Source organism: Marmota marmota, unplaced genomic scaffold (assembly GCF_001458135.2).
Source record: "Marmota marmota marmota unplaced genomic scaffold, marMar, whole genome shotgun sequence".
Taxonomy (NCBI): Eukaryota; Metazoa; Chordata; class Mammalia; order Rodentia; family Sciuridae; genus Marmota; species Marmota marmota.
The window spans coordinates 17189961-17206397 of NW_026000168.1; the positions used below are offsets into that span (position 1 = coordinate 17189961).

General features: G+C 51.6%; 1 protein-coding gene across 1 annotated transcript; it reads left to right on the top strand.

The window, feature by feature from the left end:
• Positions 1-12439: 12439 nt before the first annotated feature.
• Trh (thyrotropin releasing hormone) lies at positions 12440-15816 on the top strand. The gene is made up of 3 exons (XM_048786979.1): positions 12440-12869; positions 13810-14028; positions 14932-15816. Exons 2-3 carry the CDS (start codon positions 13818-13820, stop codon positions 15438-15440), a joined length of 720 nt encoding a protein of 239 aa, XP_048642936.1. The 5' UTR covers positions 12440-12869; positions 13810-13817; the 3' UTR covers positions 15441-15816.
• The last annotated feature ends 621 nt before the right edge of the window (positions 15817-16437 follow it).

A 16437-nucleotide genomic window follows, 5' to 3' on the forward strand; every position in this document is an offset into this window, starting at 1 on the left:
GCTCAGCCCAGAGCTTACACATGGAGTCAGACACAAGTGGACTTGGACCTCAGCGGTGTGACCTTGGCCCCAGCCCTGTGTGGCCTTTCGGTGATAAGGGTATTCACCCACTGATTTTTTTCTGCTGCTGGGGATTGAACCCAGGGCCTTGGAATGGCCGAACCACATCCACAGCCCTTTTTATTTATTTATTTTTAAAATTTGAGGCAGGATTTCGCTAAATTGCCCAGCCTGACCTTGAACTTGAGATCCTCCTGCCTCAGCCTCCTGAGTTGCTGGGATTACAGGTGAGCCCTTGACTCAGGGATAATGATGTAAAAAAAAGGTGAGGTTTCTAAAAATAGCAGCTTTGAGGATCTCCGAATTTCCCGAGCCAGGTATTGGTGGTGCTAGGTCCCTCTACAAACATACTTTATTTTACTTCAACTCTCTGGTGCAGGGTTGAGTATCTCCATTTTATAAATGGACCCGCTGGGCTGTGGTGGTGTGGGGGGCAAAGGTCCTTGACCAAGGTCACACGGGTGATCAAGGAAGACTTTGCTTCTTTTTGCAAAATCTGGGTTCCTCAGCCAGGCACGGTGGCACCACGCCTGTAATCCCAGAGACTCGGGAGGCTGAGGCAGGAGGATGCAAGTTCGAGGCCAGCCTCAGCAAATTAGCAAGAGCCCGGTTCAAAATAATAATAATAAAAGAATAATAAAAAGGTCTGGGGTACAACTCTGGTAGAGTGCCCCTGGGTTCAACCCCTAGAACAACGAAAAAAATCTGTGCTTGTCAAGGCTGATTTCAAGGCTGGATGCCATTATTTTCTTTGTTTCCTTGGGGTGCTGGGGACGGAACCCAAGGTCAGCCCACGTTTGGCCGGCCCTCCACCTGTGGAATACAGGCACTAGCCAGTTCTTGCTGGGTGGCTTCTTTAGGGAGGTCACCACCCATCTCAGATCCTCTGTGCACTTTTAACTTGTCCCTGGGTCTTCCCGAGTTCCCACGTGCACAGACTGGAACTGAGAACTGGAAGGGGACATGGTGGTGACTGCCCAGGAGATGTCAGACACCTGCTCCAGCCCTCGGGCAGAATTTTCCTTCAGATCCTTTCTTCCTGATGGGGCACAGACCACCTGCAACCCAATGACTGCAGTGTGCATTCAGGAGGCCTGGGGTGGGGCCATATATTTAACGAATCAATCAATTCATTCATTAATTTTGTACCAGACATTGCACCCAGGGGCGCTTAACCACTGAGCCACATCCCCAGGCCCTTTAATTTTTTTGTCTTGTGACAAGGTCTTGATAAGTTGCTCAGGACCTCGCTAAGTTGCTGAGGCTGGCCTCCAACTTGTGATCCTCGAGCCTCAGCCTCCTGACCACTGGGATTACAAGTGTGCACCACTGCACCCTGCTGGGATCTGAATTTAATAAGCATGCCGGAGGAAGCCGAGGCACAGCCTCCCAGGTTATATGAAATTAGACTCTGCCCACTCTTAATTAAAATGTCACTGGAAGATGCATGTGCCAAGATGTCACAACGAATCCCACTTTTGTGCATAATTAAAATGCACCAGTTAGAAATTAATTTTGAAAAGTCTTAGGACCAAAGTTTCAAGAAAGTTATTTTAGTCATTTAACAGATTGCTACAAAACAGATTGCTATAGAATTAAACACGTTTTAAAAATTATTAAAGTAGGGGCTGGGGTTGTGGCTCAGTGGTAGAGTGCTCACCTAGCATGCATGAGGCACTGGGTTCGATCCTCAGAACCACATAAATGTAAAATAAAGATACTGTGTCCACCTAAAACTAAGAAATAAAATAAATATTAAAAAAAATTATTAAAGTAAATTGAGCATGGTGGCTCACGCCTGCGATCCCAGCTGCTTGGGAGGCTGAGGCACGAGGATCGCAAGTTCGAGGCCAGCCTCTCCTACTTTGTGAGACCCTGTCTCCAAATAAAATGAAAAGTGCGGGGGCTGTCGCTCAGTGGTCGAGGGCTTGCCTAGCGTGTGCAAGGTCCTGGGTCCGATCCCCAGGACCCCCACCTGCAACACACACTCACGCACATAAGCAATTCATGTTCTTGTTAAGCAGCCACACAGCGTAGGAGACTGAAGGACTGTAATAACTTTCAGCTCTTCTACCCATTCGACATCCTAAAATGGTCCCTAGACAACCACTCTGGCCTGGTTGCTACTCTGAGCCACCCTGGAGGCTCAGAAGGGAGGAGAGCTTAAGCTCAGGGGTTCAAGGCAACATAGTGAGACGCATCTTAGGTCTTAATCCTGATTTTCCAAACTTTGTCTGAGTCCAGCCTGAGCCAAAAGCACTTAGAGCAGCCATGGTAAGATTCAGACCCCTGGGCTTCCACCCAGATGTGGAGCCAAGTCTGTATTTTCTTTCTTTTTTTAAAATTCAATTTAATTTAATTTTTTGGTACCAGGGATTGAACCCAGGGGCCCTTAACCACGGAGCCACATCCGCAGCCCTTTGTTATATATTTGTTTTTAGAAGCAAGGTCTCACTGAGTCGCTGAGGGCCTTACTAAGTTGCTGAGGCTGGCCTCCACCTTGCGATCCTCCTGCCCCAGCCTCCGGACCCGCTAGGATTACAGGCATGCACCACAGCGCCTGGCTACAGGCCGTATTTCCATACACAAGGCCTTATTTTTGCCCGGGTGCTCTCAGCCTCCTGGTAAATTTTGAGCTCCAGGCCTAAGTGACCCTAAGTGTTGGGAGACCATGAAGAAGGTGGAGTTTCTTCAAGAGTCAGGAAAGCAGAGGCTCAGAGACAGGAGGGGGCTCACCCTGCTGCGTCTCTCCCACTGGGGAAACTGAGCCCCAGCTGGTGCCTAAGCCAGTTCATGCCAGCCGCCTCCCCGAGGCTGGCAGCCCCCCAAGCCTCTCCCCTCCTTTCTAAGATGTGCGCTTACCCCAGCTCCCACCTCCAGACCATCCAAGTTGTTTTCATTATATTTTATTAGTCAAGTGGAACATTAATTAAATCTGAGAATAATAGACCCAGAGACCAAAAAAAAAAAAAAATTGTAAAGACCAAGGAAGAAAAGAAATGTCTTCAAAGGCCTCCGCCGTAACTGGAACCCAAGCAGAAGGCCTTGGGACGCGTTGGGGGTGACAGGGGTCAGGTAGTCTCAGCGTCCTCTTTTATTAGTTTATTATTATTGTTATTGTTTTTTTTTTTGTTTGTTTGTTTTGGTACTGGGGATTGAATCCAGGGACCTTTAACCACGGAGCCCCATCCCCAGCTCTTTTTATGCTTTATTTAGAGTCAGGGTCTCCCTGAGTTGCTCAAGGCCTCCCTAAGTTGCCGAGGCTGGCCTCCAACTTACCATCCTCCTGCCTCAGCCTCCTGAGCCGCTGGGGAATACAGCGGGGAATACATCCTTCTGCTCACCTCCCCTGAGTCTAGAATCACCTCTGCCCACTGCTTGGAGCTCCTGGTCATTCCTACCCATCCTAGGAATGGCTGGTGACTTTAATGAGCATTTACTATATGCCGGGCCCTGGGTTTCTCATCTGGATCCTCGCCCTCCCCCTCTGTCCAGCCTGATGGAGAATGGGACAAAGGAAGGGAGAAGAGAGTTCCTCAGTGGCCCCGTGAGTTTCTTGGGTGCTTCAAGTCGGCATTCCAGGAGTTGGTGACCCCTGGCTTCTGCCTGGGACCTGCTAAGAAGACCCTCCCCCCCAAGCCCAGAAAGAAAAACTGTGCCTCAGCAAAGGGCCCTTGAAGCCCAGCCTCCTGCCACCCCGACAGCTCGAGTGACTCTATCTGTGACTTCTCTGAATATGAATTTTAAAATGACTCTCGGTGACAGGGTGGGAGGGCGGATCTGTCTACAGTGTGACTCTCATCAGAATTTATTAAACTTTTTTTTTTAAATTTCTTTTCATTTCCCCAGCTCTTGGGCCCAAGTGGCTCATCCATCATGGGGGCGCCTGCCGTGTGAGTTCATCTGCATGCTGTCACACATCCGGCCGCTCCCGTCCCCCTAGACTCCATGTCCGGTCCCCACCCTCAGGCTGAGTCCCTGCTAAGGCCTCAACCATCATGATCTTTGTCATGAGGGCCCTCCTGAGTGTGCCTTATGAAATTCAGTGGCTGCCATTGCCCTGGACAGGGCCTGTGCTGCGGGAGAGGAGGGCCTAAGGGCGGGTTCTTCAGAGGACAGCTTCCAATTTGTGATCAAGGGGGCACAAAAACCCCCTTTGACCTGATCTCTCTTCATCTGACCCTCCAACAGGAAGTCAGCCTTTAATAATGCCTACCTTGGCCCCTCACTTCCTGTTGGATTGGCCAATGGGAATCTGAGAAGGAGACCAGAGGGCGGGACAAGAGAGAGACAAGCACTGATCCCATTTCCCTCTCTGTGGGGGTCCCTCAGCTGAAGGTTACAACTCTTGCCCAAAGAGCCCCTTTTTCTCTGGGTTCTGGTCATTGCGGCTACCTCTTGCCCTTCTAAGCTTAAGGTGACCGACATCTCCCCTCTTATCTTCCCTGCCTTGGCACTTCCTGTACCCTCTGCCCCAATTTTTTTAAATTATTATTTTATTATTATTATTATTATTATTATTACTAGAGATTGAACTCAGGGTCACTCAACCTCTGAGCCCCGTCCCCAGCCCTATTTTGCATTTTATTTAGAGACAGGGTCTCACTGAGCTGCTTAGGGCCTCGCTTTGGCTGAGGCTGGCCTCCAACTTGTGATCCTCCTGCCTCAGCCTCCCGAGCTGCTGGGATGACAGGCGTGCACCACCGTGCCTGGCTATTGTTTTTAATTTTAAAAAATCAGTTACATTTGTTGCTAATGATAACTGTCCAATAGGGAGAAATGAGGAAAGAAGAGCTGTCATTTACCAAGGACCTGCTTTGTCCCAGGCAAGCTCCACACCAGCAGGCACAGTCCCTATGTCCCCGCAAACTCCTGGGAGCTACGTTTTACTATGATTGTTGTACCCATGAGGAACCTGAGGCTCAGAGGAGTGACAGCCTTGCCCGCAGTTCTCCATTTTGGGGTGTGCATGGGGTACTAGGGATTGAACCCCGGGTCGCTCTACCACTGATCTCCCTCCCAGCCCTTTGTATTTTCTTTTGAGTCAGGGTCTCTTTCCGTTGCTGACCCTGAATGTGCAATCCTCCTGCCTCAGGCTCCAGAGTGGCTGGGATTGCAGGAGTGCTCGGCCACACCCGGCCTGTCCAACAGAGTGAGCTAGCCGGGGGGGTGGGTCTGGGAGTGGACCTGAGGTCTGCCACATTCCAGTCTTTTCCGCAGCCCTCCTCCCCTCCTCAGAAGCCCTTGCCTGTCTGATCATCCTGCATGACTGTCCTTAATGGCTCTCTGGCTTCAAAACCAATAAAGGAAAAGCCATTTGCTGTCGCTCACTGGGCCACCAGGGTAGCTAGCGAGCGCTGGTGAGGTGCCCAATGGCAGCCTTGGATACGGCCAGACCCCGGATGCTTCGGGTGGGTGGCTCTGTTCCCGCTGTGGGCCAAAGTTCCGAGCAGTCATTCCTGGTGATGTCTCCCTGTGGTGCCCCTGCCCTAGATTTATGTCCACAGGTAACTCTTGCCCAGGTGCTGATGAAGGAAGAGGCAATAATGAGGCTCGGAGGGGTCTACAGGGAGGGACGGAGTGTTCTCTCCTGGGCCAGCTTCACCCCTCCACCTGCACACAGTAACCCCCTCCTGCATGCCCTATGCCCTCCTCTCCAGATTTTCCAATAGTCACCATTCTTTAGGGCCTTGATTGGCGTCACCTCTTCCTTGAAGCTTGAGTGGACATCACCTGTCCATGGAGACATCTCCCCACGTCATGAGGGCTATGTGTCTTGGCACATGATGGTTCTCTAGTTGTTCGGCTATTTTTATCTTCTCTTCCATCTACCCTGTGAGCTCTGGGGGGGGGGGACAGGACACTGGTTCCTTTGTGTCTCACTCACTCATTCCTTGATTCACGTACCCATTCATTCATTCAGCCGCCTGAAGTATTCATTTCCTTAAATGATTTTGTGTTTCCCTCTTAACACCTTGTCGAAGAGACCAGGGCAGTAGCCGGTCTTGTGAAAGTCCACGTCAGATTTTTTTTTTTTAAATGTTCTCTCCCTTTATATATAGATGGACTATAGTTTCCAATTAAAGTCACCCAGGTCAGATTTTGTTCACAGTTCCTAGGCTGACTCTCAAGGCCCGGGGAGGCCGAGGCAGGAGGATGGTGAGTTCCAAGCCAGCCTCAGCAAAAGTGAGGCCCTGAGCAACTCAGGGAGACCCTGTCTCTAAATAAAACACAAAATCGGGCTGGGGAGGGGAGCTCCGTGGTCGAGGGCTCCTGAGTTCAATTCCTGGTATAAGAAACAGTCAGATCCTAGGTCTTTCACCTGATCCTTGGCAAGTTGACTCATCTTCTGGGTCTCAGGTTTCTCCTATAAAATGGGAATAACTGGGCTACGGTTTGGATCTGAAAGTTCTCTCAAAAGCCATGAGTTCAAGGTTTGGTGGCACCTGTGGTTGATTGGGAGGTGGTACAACCTTTAGAAGGAAGGGTCCCCTGACAGGGGACACTGGCCTCTTCCTGTCTGTCTTTGTGTCCTAGTTACCATGAGGTGGATGGGCCTCCTCCATGTACTTGCACCCTGATGTACCGGCTTGACACAGGCCTAAAGCAGTAAGGCCAAACTACCTTGGACCAAGAGCTGTGAACCATGAGCCCAAATAAACCTTTTCTCTTTTTTTTAAATTTTTATTTATTTATCTATTTTTTGGTACTGGGGATTAAACCCAGAGGTGCTTTACCACACCCTCAGCCCTTTTAATTTTTTTTTTTTTACTTAGAGACAGGGTCTCCCTAAGTTGCTTAGGGCCTTGCTAAGTGGCTGAGGTTGGCTTTGAACTCAGGATCCTCCTGCCTCAGCCTCCTGAGCTGCTGGGATTTCAGACGTGCGCCACCAACACCCGACAAACCTTTCCTCTTCATAAGTCGGTTATCTCAGGTATTTTTGTCACAGTGACAGAACACTGACTAACCAACAAATACTTACGCCATTTACTTTTTAGAATTAATTCTTAATTATTATTATTAATAACATAATAATAATAAGTATTAGAATTATTATTTAGAATCACAGAAAACACTTTGAGCAAGTGTTTGGGGACCCACCCTAAGAAGAAAGGGGAATGGAAACAGCCCAGACATAAAGAATAGCCCCCTATACAAATGGAAATGATTTTTTCCCCCAAGTTCCTTGTGAGATATATTTGTGATGATGTAGAGAATATTCCTGGTACATCTTTGGCTCCCTGACGAGGACTCCTTTTCCTCTTATTGACCTCGGAGTTCATTTCACCGAATTCTCTCTCTCACCCTTCTCAGTCCCCAGCAAGCCTCTTCCAACCCCTTCACGACCTTGATCTCTTGTTTTCCCCCTTGAAATCACAGCCAGGATTCGAACCCAGGACTCTCTCAAGGTCCCAGCACAGGGCAAGCGGCCCGGCCTCACACATCCCTGAGGATTGCAAAGAACAGAACTCAACTTGAGCTTACTTAGCTGAGAAGAGGGATTTGTTACTCAGGGAGAGAAACCAAGGGACAGTCCTAAGACCAAATGAAGGGTCCTACAGGCGTCCACACAACACGGGACTTTCAAACATCTGTTCCTTATGCTGTTGTGACTGCCACACAAATGTCCCCCCCCCCAAGCCCCCACACCGCTGGGCTCCTCTCCTCTGGATGCTGCCACCCTGACACCTGACCCAGTGTGACTAACATATTCATACCTGCTTCATCAATACTCAGGGTGTGGTCTCCACATATTTCGAGGACAAGTTTTAATTAGCCCAGAACCTGGGGCGAGAGCCTCCGTGGCTGACAGCAAGATAAATATACATAAATGGCTGAGCCAATCGGAAGTTGGGCTCATTTTTCTTCCATAATGAGACAAGTGGCAGTCAGGGTGGGGGGCTCCTTATCTCTGGCAGACCTTCCGGATGACGAGGTGTCTGATCTGCCTGCGATCACCAGCTTCCTGGCAGCCACATGTCTACCTGCTGCCACCAACGCACCCATCCCCGCCCCACCCAGCCCAAGAATTGGTGCCTTATTCAAAATGAGCATTTGTCCTCTCAAGAAGATCCAAAGACCAGCTCACTCCCCCATTATGGACCTTCGGGACCTCAGATTCTGACTTACTGGAGTTATCCATTCCTTCTCAAGAATTTCTTTCTTTCTTTCCTTTTTTTGGGGGTAAGGGGGGTGCCAGGGATTGAACTCAGGGGCATTCAACCCCTGAGCCCCCTCCCCAGCCCTATTTTGTGTTTTATCTAGAGACAGGGTCTCACTGAGTTGCTTAGGGCCTCGCTTTTGCTGAGGCTGGCTTGGAACTCACGATCCTCCTGCCTCAGCCTCCCTAGCTGCTGGGATGACAGGCAAGAATTTCTGGATTCTTGGGAATTTTGGGGACCGAACCCAGGCAAGAATTTCTATTCAAAAGTTTCTTTTGTGAGAGGACATCACCCAAACACTAAAGAGATTTTTGTAAAAGGAACAGTAAAGGCTCTTCACACCTTAGCTGTTTTCTTCCGTTTTTGCCTTGTAGTGGAATTGAACAGGGAAAGGCTTGAAATAACACAGATCCAGGTTCAAATCCAAGTTCCTCTATTTCCTGGCTGTGTGACTTTGAACAAGTCCCTTCCCCTCTCTGAGCCTTGTGTTCTTTAAACAGGCACAACAATTCCTGGGTGTTCAGGGAACTTAGGCATTGGTTCCATCCTCAAATCCTTATCTGTTGATCCTGGATAATGTTTATCATCTTCTCAGCACCCAACGGGTGCTAAGCTCTGTGGGTTGAACACAAAGTATCTTCAAGATTCCCTGTTAGGCTGGATGTGGTGCTGCCGGCCTGCCATCCCAGCAACCGGGCAGGCTGAGACAGGAGGATCACAGGATGGAGGCCAGCCTCAGCAACTTAGCAAGCCCCTAAGCAATTCAGCGAAACCCTGTCTTTAAATAAAATATATTTTTTAAAAGGGCTGGGGATGGGGCTCAGTGGTTCAGCAACCCGGGTTCAATGTCCAGTACCAAAAACAAAGCAACCCAACAAAACTACCATGAGCAAACATCAAAAGGTAAATTGGATGGGCTGCTTGCTTCACGCCTTTCTGCAGCTCACAGTTGATAAAGAGTCTAAAATATCTATGAATCAGAAACAAAGAGACTTGGAGATAGGAAAAAAAAAAAAAAAGAGGAATTAGAGGAGAATCAGAAGACCCCTCCACCCACTCAACACATCTCTGCCAGAGGTTGTGTGTGTGTGTGTGTGTGTTGGGGTGGGGGGCTGGGAGTCAGTAATAGCATGTATATCCCCCCATTAAATTATCTCATTATTCATTTTCAAAAAACAGCATTAATCTGATCAGTAACTGCAGTCTTCGGAATCAAGCACATTTTCATTAGCCGAGAACAAAGGAGCAAACTGGAAAGATAAATGCAACATGATGATTAGATTCTCAGCTTTGGCAGGGGCGGGGACAGCTCAGCGGGAGAGCTCTGGCTTCGCTCCTGCGGGAGGATCGAAAGTTCAAAGCCAGCCTCAGCAATTTAGCCAGGTCCTCAGCAACTCAATGAGACCTTGCATCTCAATAAAATGTGAAAAGGGCTGGGGGTGGGGCTCAGTGGTTAAGTACCCCTGGGTTCGATCCTGGGTGCAAAAAAAAAAAAAAAAAAATAGTGATCTCTGGATTTGAGCTCTGGGCGGGCTCATTTGCATAGGCAAAGGGCACTCCCCTGGGGTGGCTTACTTTCTAGGAACTGGCCTGACCTTGGGAGGGGTTGTCTGTCCTAAATCTGCAAGGTCCTAGGGAGTCAAGGCTAAGGGCACCGCCACTCTGGCTCCTTGGGCTGCAGGGGAGCCCGGGTGACTTCTCCCTAGCCACCCACATACTGTCCCTCCAGTGAGCCACTCAAATCCCCGACAGAAGAAAAGACACGCAGGGGCCACCAGGGGGCGGTGTTCCCCCCATCTGGCCCTCCACTGGGCTGCGTTGCTCTCCAAACACCTTCAGGCCTCCCTTGGAGATTGAGAGGCGACTTTGGTTGTTGTGATTGTTGTCTTGGTTTCTGGAGCTGTTTGTGCATTCTGCAACAGAGGGAAAAAATGAATCAAACACACACTGGGAGCCGAAAGCCAAAGGCGAAAGCAGTCTCCCATGTCACCCCCCAATCCCACCCACCGCCTGCTCCCCAGATCCTTCTCATAATGGTCTATTCAGGGTGCATCCCACAAATAGTAGCACGATGTGCACATTGTCCTTCACTCTGCTCTTATTCCATAATACTTCATATGGATTTAACTCATTCTTTGAAAAGCACCCTAAAGCCCCATAGTTTGGGGTGAGCCCCAGTCGACTTAGCAGCTCTCTCTCTTTGATGGACAGATATTTAGGCTGTTTGCAATTCTGGCTTCTAGAAACCCAGGCTGCACTTGAATTACCCTCATGCACAGGGGACAGTCTGTGCACAAACATTTCTGAAAGCTGGATCGTCTTGTGGAAGATACCTATAGGGTGCATTTTCAGATTGCCGTCCACAGGGGGTGGTAACAATGTCTACCTTCACCTTTGCGAGTGAAAGATGACAGGTCGGTCTGATTTAATTCTTAGCTAAGGGGGCAATTCTTCAAATCCTGGAGTCCAGCACGGAGATCAGACTGAGGCTCCAGGTTGGCCATCTTCCCAGAGCAAGGCATCTGACCTGGACACCTACTGTGTGCTGACAGTTGGCAAGCTGAGGTCTGCAGAACTTAGTGTCCTCAAGGTAAAAATGAGAAGTGAGCTGGGCACCAAGGTGCACGCCTGTCATCCCAGTGGTTTGGGAGGCGGAGGCAGGAGGATCGTGAGTTCAAAGCCAGCCTCAGCCAAAGCGAGGCCCTAAGCAACTCAGGGAGACGCTGTCTCTAAATAAAATACAAAATAGGGCTGGGGATGGGGCTCAGGGGTTGAGGGTCCCTGAGTCCAAGCCCTTGTACAAAAAACAAACAAACAAAAAAATCCTAAAATGTGGTTCCCTCTAAGTGGTCCTGTCTAACTGTCCGTCATCCCTCAAGTTGTGGATCTTGTTGCCCCTCTGAGAACCTTCTAGAATTCTGTCAGCAGACTCAGTGGTTCTCTGGTTCTGAATTCTCTTTCTCAGCCCCTCGTATCAATAATCGGCCTCCATAGTCAGCCTGAGTCTACACAGCAACTCAGCACTTCCCAACCTACCTTCTTCAGTGATTCTGAGCCCCTGGACTTCTGGGCCTGATTCACTCAGTGTCTCTGGGATTCACAGAAGTCCAACACCTGGAGGAGGTGCCCAGGGCTAGATGACAGTGTTCTCTCTTAAAGTGCCATGGGAAGGCTTGGACTTTGGGGACTTACTGGGGACAAGCGCCTTCGCATCTAGATCTTTCTCCTCCCAGCTTCCCCTTCTGTTCTTTGCCTGGTTGGGTTGGCTTCCAACGGACTTCTGGACCCAGAGTTGCAGACTCTAGTGTGTTTCTACACATCACACTGGGAGACATCAGGGAGTGGTGGGGAGTGTGGTGACCTGGGTCAGCCAACTTATGCTCTCTCTGGCTGTTGCTAGAAGCCACTGTGGGCCCACTCTTTTTTCAAGAGATTTTTTTGGGGGTGGTGTTGGGGGTAGGGTACCAGAGATTGAACTCAGGGGCACTGAGCCACACCTCTAGCCCTATTTTGTATTGTATTTAGAGACGGGGGTCTCACTGAGTTGCTTAGCAACTTGCTTTTGCTGAGGCTAACTTTGAACTCATGATCCTCCTGCCTCAGCCTCCGGAGTGCTGGGATTTTTTTTTTTTTTTTGGGGGGGGAGGTGTAGCAGGGATTGAATTTGGGGCCCTCAACCACTGAGCCACATCCCCAGCCCTATTTTGAATTTTATTTAGAGACTGGGTCTCACTGAGTTGCTGAGCACCTCGCCATTGCTGAGGCTGCCTTTGAACTCCCAATCCTCCTGTCTCAGCCTCCCCAGCTGCTGGGATTATAGGCATGTGCCACCAGGCTCTGCTCAAGTGGTTTTTAAGAAAACCCATAAATCCAGAATTTCCCCCTGAACTCTCCTGGTTTTAAAATCTTGCTCATTCAGATATTTCCAAAACACTGTAGGTGTTGAACAAAACTGTCCCATGAGCTGGGGACTGAAGCCACCTGTTTTCCGAGTTCTGAAAACTTACCCTTCCCTCTCCCATTTTGCAGATTGAGAAAACTGAGGCCCAGAGAAGGGGAGGCCTTGGCTGGAGGTGACTAGGTCAAGATCAGAGACTAGGTTCTTCTTGTCCATCACCCCCTCTCTCCTGCCACCCCCCTTGACTCTGTCTCTAGGGCTCTTTGATGTGTGTGTGTGTGTGTGTGTGTGTGTGTGTCGCCTCCTGTTTCTGGATCTCCTTAGGAGTCTCTGCCTTGTGGCCACCTCCTGCTCTTTCCTGGATGCCGCTGAGTCTCTGCCTCTTTCTTTGCCTCGAGCTCCTGCAGAGCTGGGTGCAGACACGACCCCACGACAGCCCCTTCATCCCGTGACTCCGCACTGCCCCTCCCACCCCCGCNCGACCCCCGCCCCCAGGATTTCCGGAGGAGGGGGACACGGCGGGGTCCCGCGGGGCTCGCTGCCGTCAGCACCCCTCCCGGGCGACTGCGACCCCTCCCCGCTGACCTCATCGGCGCCGCAGCCTCGCGCCCTTATAAGCAGCGTCCCCACCGAGGAGCGCGCCGCCGGTGCCCCGGGTCCTAGCGGCGCTTGCAGACTTGGCGACCTGCGGACAGCGGACCCCGCGGCTCAGGATCCCGGAGCCACCCCGCGGAGCCCTAACCAGGCAGGTGAGCCCCTCCGATCCCTTGCAAGTGGCGTCCTTTCCGGAGCACTGGGAAAGGAGCGCACGATCGCCGGCCCCGGGACCCGACGGGAGCCCCAGCCCGGGGCGCACGAGCGCATCCTGCCGCTGCGGTGCGCGCCAGGTCCCCGGCACCCGGGGCGATCGGAGCCCAGCATGCATGCTGTCCCCGCCGGGATCGAAGCTTTAGGTTGGCTCCAGGGGAACCAGGGGCTGGGCGGGTCCTCGGGAGAGCCGGGGAGTTCGGATCCGAACCTTACGTTGGAAACCGAACCGCTCGCTTTGGAATGAATTAGGATGTTGGATTCCTGGTCCAGACGCAGCTCAGCGTTGCAAGGAGAAGCGGAGCCTTGGAATCGGAATTTGAGCGCTCGAAATAGAATCCCAGGCCCGGGGCTGGTGGCCAGGGACAGGGAGCTCGCCTAGCTTTTTTGCAACTCCCTGGGTCCATCCCCACCAAATAAAATAAAATAAAATCAAAAGGAAGCCTCAAATACTAGATCAAGAAAGTTGGCGATGGAGTATTAGCATTAGAGTGTGGCGATGGGACCTTGGGGACAATGTTTGCAGCGACGCGATCCTTATCATCCCGCTGGCCGTCGGGCCAGCGCTGCAGCCTGGGCGGGGACATCGCCGGCTTGGTCAACCTCAGCACTGGCTTCCCCAGCTTTTCCATGATGTCGAGAGGTGGCAGTGACAATAGGGTCCCCACGGTCTCCTGGCTCACACAGGCAGAAGGCGGCGTGGCCAGGCATCCCTAAGGGCTAGAATGGTTACAGGTGGCAGATTCCGCATACCTGGTGACCCTGGAGTCTTGCCACTCACTGGGAGGGGGGCTGAACCGTGAGCGATTTGTTCTGGGGAAGGAGAGGGAGAGATGGAGCAGATGCGCTCACTCCACTCCTCTCTGTCCACTGACCCTCTAGCCGCTGCCATGCCGGGCCCTTGGCTGCTGCTCACTCTGGTTCTGACCTTGACCCTGACCGGTTCCCCGGGAGGCCTTGCTCAGCCCCAAGCCGCCCAGCTAGAGGCCGAGATGGCTGCGGAGCATCCTGGCCTGGACGACCTCCTGCGCCAAGCAGAACGGTTCCTTCTTTTCCAGGATGACATCCAGAGACTGCGAGGGGACCTGGGCGAGCCCTCAGGTGAGTGGGCAGGGCTGTTGGTGGCTGCTGGAGGTGAACTGAGCCGCCTGAAGGACTGGGGGACTGGGACGTGGGGTGGGGGGAGGATGACTTGAACCTCAGCCTCCTGCACTTTAGAAATTCTAACGCCACTCCTTTGGCAGAGACTGGAGACGACAATCGGTGGGGATCAGATTCCTCTTCTCTCCTGCAAATATTTCATAGAGCAGATCTTCAAGGGACAAGATGCTGTGTGCCCTGCGTCCCCATCATGTGCACAATTTTAGTTACTGTTTATTAGACACTTATTTGCTAGGCACTATTCTAAGCACTTCAGATCCTTACTGAACTAGGTGATTTTTCCCTAGCAACCTCCAAATAATAATAATAATAATAATAATAATAATTATTATTATTATTATTATTAAATTATTGCTGGGATTGAACCCAGGGGCTCCTTCCTACTGAGCTACATGGCCAGCCCTTCTAAGTTTTTATTTTGAGACAGGCTCTCCCAAAGTTGTTGAGGGCCTCGCTAAGATGCTGAGGCTGGCCTCGAACTCCCGATCCTCCTCCCTCAGCCTCCCTAATCGCTGGGATGACAGTCATGCAACCACCACGCCCAGCTGTTATTCCCATTTCATACAGAAGAAAACCGAGGCTGAGAGAGATTGAGTCACTTCTGGTTGCATAGGCCAGGAAGTGGCAGAGCTGGGACCGGAATTCAGAGGTCATGGCTTTGACCTTCTCTGTGAGGGTGTGTCTCTGGGGCCTGAGAGGCAGGTGCAAAATCTCTGGGGGTAGGTGCTGCAAGAAATCTGCCTTGGCCTCCAAGAGGAAGGCTGGGGTGGGCATTCAGGAAGGTCTGCCTCTTGCGATGGTAAGGTGTGGGGGGGGACCCTGATGGCCTCTTTCTTTCTCCAGAGTCCCTTCAACCCGATTCGCTCTCCAAGCGTCAACATCCGGGCAAAAGGGAAGAGGAGGCAGAGGAGGGTGTGGAAGAGGAGGAGGAAGGCGGAGCCGTGGGGCCCCACAAACGCCAGCACCCGGGGCGACGCGAGGATGAGGCTTGGTGGTCTCTAGATATGACCCAGCAGCACAAGAGGCAGCACCCTGGCCCGCGCTCCCCGTGGCTGGGGTCCGTTGTCACCAAGAGGCAGCATCCAGGCAGAAGGCTGGTGGACCCCCAGGTCCAGGGGAGCTGGGAAGAGGAGCAAGAAGAAGATGCAGGAGAGGGGACCCCGATGGTTGAGAGGCGCCAGCATCCCGGCAAGAGGGCGCTGGGAGGCCCCTGTGCACCCCAGGGAGCCTGTGCCTCATCAGGCCTCCTTCTGGGGCTCCTGAGTGACCTGAGCAGGGGCCAGGGGATCCAGGAGAAGCCGCCCTACCCCGAGCGTCGGGCATCCTGGGCCAGGGAGCCCCTGGAAGAGTGAGCCCTAATTTCCCGGAAAATCCAATTTGGGGATCTAAGGATATCTTAAGTGACCACTCCATCCCAGTCCCCTCTCTCCCCTCCTCCTTAGGTCCCCAGCCACCAACCTGAGCCTCCTGTATAACACACTCCCAAGTCCCTGTCCCTGTCCCCCAGGGGACCCAGGATCTCCTTTCCCTTCCTGAGCATCCTTCTGTAGATGGAAAGAGACTTAATGGAAACTCGCTGTGGGGACAATGGCCCTGCGTGGGAATATTCCATCACAGACCTGGAAGTTGTGGCTTGTATATAACCCCCCACACACACTTAGGCACCTTCTCCTTGTCCATGATTGATAGTCACCCAAGTGATAATAAAACATGCGTCCTGATCTCCGAGCTCTGTGGTGGTCACTCTGTTCCAGCTGACACGGGGTTTCTCTTGGGCATCCAGAGGGGCACTGAAAATCAGGGGGCGGGACTAGCGTTCCCCAGTTCTGCTGCCGATGGCCTGGGGGACCCCGGAAAGTCAAAAGTTCTCTCTACTATCCTCATCGCTGGACACATGTGGGAGGTGGATAGGGAGAAAGGACCCAAGGCCGGCCCCAGACACAGCTGGCTGAGGTGGATCTCTGGGATTGAGAGGCCAGTTCAGGGTCCTGACTTGAGTTTCCTGATGGGAGAAGGGAGAGGAGCCTCGTGGTGTGGCTCAGGTCTATCATTCTCATGGGCTGGGCTCGGTGGGGGCACACCTGGTAATCCCAGCAGCTGTGGAGGCTGAGACAGGAGGATCGCGAGGTCGAGGCCAGCCTCAGCCACTTAGACCCTTGGCAATTTAGGGAGACCCTGTCTCAAAATAAACTTAATCCAAAACCTTTAAGAAACCGTGTGTGAATCAAACATTAATAACGATAGTAAAGACCCAAACACAACACCAGGGTCCTCAATATTTTGTGTATATAACTTTTTAAAATCCTCACAATAATCTTCCTAGGTATAACTATTACTATGTCTATCTTA